At 45.2% G+C, this 5,166-nt stretch overlaps 1 protein-coding gene across 1 annotated transcript; it reads left to right on the top strand.

The window, feature by feature from the left end:
* The first annotated feature begins 317 nt into the window (after positions 1-317).
* LOC311128475 (cytochrome b-c1 complex subunit Rieske, mitochondrial-like) lies at positions 318-3,118 on the top strand. The gene is made up of 2 exons (XM_084160635.1): positions 318-599; positions 2,373-3,118. Exons 1-2 carry the CDS (start codon positions 389-391, stop codon positions 2,981-2,983), a joined length of 822 nt encoding a protein of 273 aa, XP_084016761.1. The 5' UTR covers positions 318-388; the 3' UTR covers positions 2,984-3,118.
* Positions 3,119-5,166: the final 2,048 nt, after the last annotated feature.

Below are 5,166 nucleotides of genomic sequence, written 5' to 3'. Positions count from 1 at the left end.
ATGAAGTCAAGGTATAACCGTTGCACAAATAGCAGCTATGCATAATGTTTTGTATTTTTCTAATGTGATATCAAAGGTGGGCATTAGCTTAAGCAAATGATGATTGGTCATGATTAGTTATCTCACAACTTGAGCAATGTACTAGTGTAAAACAAAACACATAACACAATTTAGTGTCAGAAAAGTACTAAGTATTTTAATAAGATAAGAATTCCCTAAGAGAAGAATGGATTAGTTATTGCTCATCATGGTAGAAAAGGTAACCCTTCTGACAGACGTCCTTTCGTCACTTGACGTGTTGCGTAAGCAGTCAGCGCTTGCGCCCGTTGCACAATCCAGGCAAGGTCGTAGCTAGCTAGCATTGCAAGGAGCCTCTCTCGCTAAAAAGATGATGTCCCTTGCCGCTCGTTCGGGGGCATTTTCCCCATACTTGCAGGCTACGAACTATGCAGTTGCTGGACCCCTCAAAGCCCTTATTCCAGGGGTGGTTGTAAAAGGAGAAAAAGTGTTGGTAGACACGAAGAAACCTTTCCTGACCCGCGAGTCCCTGAACGGTCAGAGTCCCAAGACTGGGCCTGCAGTATCAGTTAGCATAAATGGTAAGTAGCTAAGCAAGCTAGCTAGCTAACAGTATCTAATGGCTAACGTTAGTAATCGTGTTATTTGTTTTACTTGTGGAAAAGTCATTGACATAAGATGTTAGGACGTGCAGTTGTATTTTACCAAAGTCCAGTTGATATGCTGTATAATCTGAGGATTGTTTAATAAATTAGCCTAGCGTTCATTAGCTCGCTAATGTTAGCTGTGTAGCATTGGCTAGACGCGGTCGAGTAGCCAGCCAGCTAGTTAACTAGCTAACTGGTAGCTGACTGCGAGGTCAGGACCAAACGGGTGTCCATGATGAACGAGGCTAGGATGTAACTAGCAGGAGCAGCACCGCAGTATGGGGGCACAACGTTTGCACTGCAGCGAAGACAGTACAGTATGAAGATGGGCATAAACTGCTTCTCCAATAGAAATCCCAGATCATGCTTGTAAGTGACGCCATGTTGACGTGTACTAGTCAAGCATGCACAGAAAACGTCATTGCGTATAACACTTCTCTCATTGACTTCGCAAACCCTGGCTTGGTCTGTTTTGCAAGCGTTCCCGGAAGTCTCGTGATGTTGCGTCTCTGGGTTTAGAAACTCTGTTACTGCAGTCTGGGGTCACAACCTGGATAACTAACTAAATAGCTAGCTAGCTGCTACCTTTACTGATGTGTAGTAATGTCGTATTTTTATCATTCAAGTTAAGATAACATTACGTAACCCATACAGGTGGGTCTTAGTGATGATAGCCAGTAGATTCCGACCCTACCATTACTCTTGTTTACACTGAGCTGCACTGGGGGTTCGGAAGCAATCATGGATATATTAAGGCACCATGGAGCCGGCTTGAGATATGGGTCGGAAAGCTTACCTCTATGCAGGGATGGGAAATGCAACTGCACTCCAAATGTTACCTTAATCCACACTGATAGATCAAGAAGATTGAAATACTGCTTGTTTTCCCAGAAAACTGCCCTTTTCGTCCTCATGAAGATTGGAATGGCAGTGTCAACCAATCAGCATCTTTTGTTGTTCAAAGCGATGCGCCATTCCATAATGGCTACTGCTAGCTAGCATGAGGACGAAACTGTAGTTTTCCGGGAAAACTAACAGTATTTCAATCTTCTCGATGTATCAGTGTGGATAAAGGTAAAATTGAGGACCGTGGCATATTCCATCCATGCATTGAGGTGCGTTTTCTGACCCATATCTTGCACCGTCTCCAGTGTCTTAATGTAACCATGATTGCATTCTGACCCCAATGCAGCTCAGTGTAAACAAGTGTAATGATAGGGTCGGAATCTGCTGGCTAGAGTGAAGAGTGTTTTGTTGGTCACTAGTTTAACCTGACATTTTAGCTAGGGAGTTGGTAGCTAACTACATGTAGGTCAAGGCTGTATTCATTACGCAGATTTTGTTGTAAAATGTTTAGTCTGTTGCAAAACGTTTTGCAACATAACAAGAGTTTCTATTGGAAAAATTCAGGAAGGTTTCGTTACGTTTGCTCTGTTTGGTTCTTAAACGTTTTCGGTTGCAAGACGTAATGAATATGCCCCAGCTAATGGGCTAGCTAACTTAGAAAGCTTGCTAGCTAGCTACTTTGTTGAATATTTAAACTTGACTCAAACAATCTGTTCATACATTTTCTATCTAACTAGCTATTGACTTGAATGCATCTGCTGCTATAATGTGCCCTCTGGTACTTTCCTATCACATGCCATTGTCTATCTCTTAATACTGTTTTGATTGTTTATCTAATGGACAACTTGTTTTATTTTTCAGCAAAAGCTGCAGTCCGCTTCGCTCACACTGACATCAAGGTGCCAGATTTCTCTGATTACCGTCGGCCTGAGTTGCTTGACCCCAAGAAATCTTCTCAGGAGAGCAGCGAGTCCAGAAAAACCTTCTCCTACCTTGTCACCGGGGCCACAGCCGTGTTGGGTGTCTATACAGCCAAGACCGTGGCCACACAGTTTATCTCTTCCATGAGTGCCTCAGCTGATGTCCTGGCTATGTCCAAGATCGAGGTCAAGCTGGGAGAGATCCCAGAGGGCAAGAATATGACCTTCAAGTGGAGGGGCAAGCCTCTGTTCATCCGCCACCGGTCTGAGAAAGAGATTGCCGCAGAGGAAGCTGTGGATATGGCTGAGCTTCGTGACCCCCAGCACGACAAGGACCGCGTCGCCAACCCAAAATGGATCATAGTCATCGGCGTGTGCACCCACCTGGGCTGTGTACCCATCGCCAATGCTGGTGACTATGGTGGATACTACTGCCCTTGCCATGGCTCTCACTATGATGCCTCTGGCCGCATCAGGAAAGGCCCAGCCCCACTCAACCTGGAGGTGCCCTACTATGAGTTCCCAGATGAGGACACAGTAATTGTAGGCTAAATTGTTGGACTGAGATCACAGATCAGTATGTTCAGTATGTTTCTGTCTGGCTCATTATTCCATCCATTAGCAGGCACAACCTCTGTTTCAGGGTGGTATAAATTATTATAAGTAATAAATGTACATTTAATCTGATTGGAAACCTCTCATGTTATTTATTTACCCAATCTCAGCTAAATCTAATACTGTACCAAAATACGACCTGGGTTGTAAATGAGTAATGTTTTTTTTTTCGCCTTTCTTAACAATTAATAGCCTACTAATAGTACAGATTTTTTAATAGTGCAGGTATAAGGGCATTTACCACGATTTTGCTGCTCAATCAAAAACACACATGCTTACAGACAGTTATCTACAATGTGTCTGAAGGTGATTCTCAAGGGTTAATGTCACGAATGATGGCTTTATGTTCAGTTTCAGAGAGGTACAGAAATGTTTTTGTCTCTGATTTTGTTGGGACGATTTAGAGTGCTAGGTTCAGTTGTTTAATGGCAATATTGCACAACGTTGTATATTTTCTTCCTATCAATATCACTGTTTTGCTTTGGTGGTGGTCACATATACACTGCTCAAAAAAATAAAGGGAACACTTAAACAACACATCCTAGATCTGAATGAATGAAATAATCTTATTAAATACTTTTTTCTTTACATAGTTGAATGTACTGACAACAAAATCACACAAAAATTATCAATGGAAATCAAATTGATCAACCCATGGAGGTCTGGATTTGGAGTCACCCTCAAAATTAAAGTGGAAAACCACACTACAGGCTGGTCCAACTTTGATGTAATGTCCTTAAAACAAGTCAAAATGAGGCTCAGTAGTGTGTGTGGTCTCCACGTGCCTGTATGACCTCCCTACAACGCCTGGGCATGCTCCTGATGAGGGGGCGGATGGTCTCCTGAGGGATCTCCTCCCAGACCTGGACTAAAGCATCCGCCAACTCCTGGACAGTCTTTGGTGCAACGTGGCGTTGGTGGATGGAGCGAGACATGATGTCCCAGATGTGCTCAATTGGATTCAGGTCTGGGGAACGGGCGGTCCATAGCATCAATGCCTTCCTCTTGCAGAACTGCTGACACACTCCAGCCACATGAGGTCTAGCATTGTCTTGCATTAGGAGGAACCCAGGGCCAACCGCACCAGCATATGGTCTCACAAGGGGTCTGAGGATCTCATCTCGGTACCTAATGGCAGTCAGGCTACCTCTGGCGAGCACATGGAGGGCTGTGCGGCCCCCCTAAGAAATGCCACCCCACACCATGACTGACCCACCGCCAAACCGGTCATGCTGGAGGATGTTGCAGGCAGCAGAACGTTCTCCATGGCGTCTCCAAACTCTGTCACGTCTGTCACATGTGCTCAGTGTGAACATGCTTTCATCTGTGAAGAGCACAGGGCGCCAATGGCGAATTTGCCAATCTTGGTGTTCTCTGGCAAATGCCAAACGTCGTGCACGGTGTTGGGCTGTAAGCACAACCCCCACCTGTGGACGTCAGGCCCTCATACCACCCTCATGGAGTCTGTTTCTGACCATTTGAGCAGAGACCTGCACATTTGTGGCCTGCTGGAGGTCATTTTGCAGGGCTCTAGCAGTGCTCCTCCTGCTCCTCCTTGCACAAAGGCGGAGGTAGCAGTTCTGCTGCTGGGTTGTTGCCCTCCTACGGCCTCCTCCACGTCTCCTGATGTACTGGCCTGTCTCCTGGTAGCGCCTCCATGCTCTGGAGACTACGCTGACAGACACAGCAAACCTTCTTGCCACAGCTCGCATTGATGTGCCATCCTGGATGAGCTGCACTACCTGAGCCACTTGTGTGGGTTGTAGAGTCCGTCTCATGCTACCACTAGAGTGAAAGCACCGCCACCATTCAAAAGTGACCAAAACATCAGCCAGGAAGCATAGGAACTGAGAAGTGGTCTGTGGTCACCACCTGCAAAACCAGTCCTTTATTGGGGGTGTCTTGCTAATTGCCTATAATTTCCACCTGTTGTCTATTCCATTTGCACAACAGCATGTGAAATGTATTGTCAATCAGTGTTGCTTCCTCAGTGGACAGTTTGATTTCGCAGAAGTGTGATTGACTTGGAGTTACATTGTGTTGTTTAAGTGTTCCCTTTATTTTTTTGAGCAGTGTATTAACATTACACATTCTATACAAGAAAGAAAAGGGGTCAGTGG

The sequence above is a fragment of the Coregonus lavaretus genome (assembly GCF_964263955.1).
Source record: "Coregonus lavaretus genome assembly, chromosome: 4".
NCBI classification, from domain to species: Eukaryota; Metazoa; Chordata; class Actinopteri; order Salmoniformes; family Salmonidae; genus Coregonus; species Coregonus lavaretus.
Note: the sequence above shows the minus strand (reverse complement) of the source record. Positions and strands in the feature narration are given on the sequence as shown.

Bases quoted from the DNA above. Each gene is read 5' to 3' on its own strand.
- LOC311128475 (XM_084160635.1), top strand. From the start codon at position 389: ATGATGTCCCTTGCCGCTCGTTCGGGGGCATTTTCCCCATACTTGCAG. The intron at 600-2,372 runs GTAAGTAGCTAA...TTTATTTTTCAG, and splicing joins AGTATCAGTTAGCATAAATG to CAAAAGCTGCAGTCCGCTTC.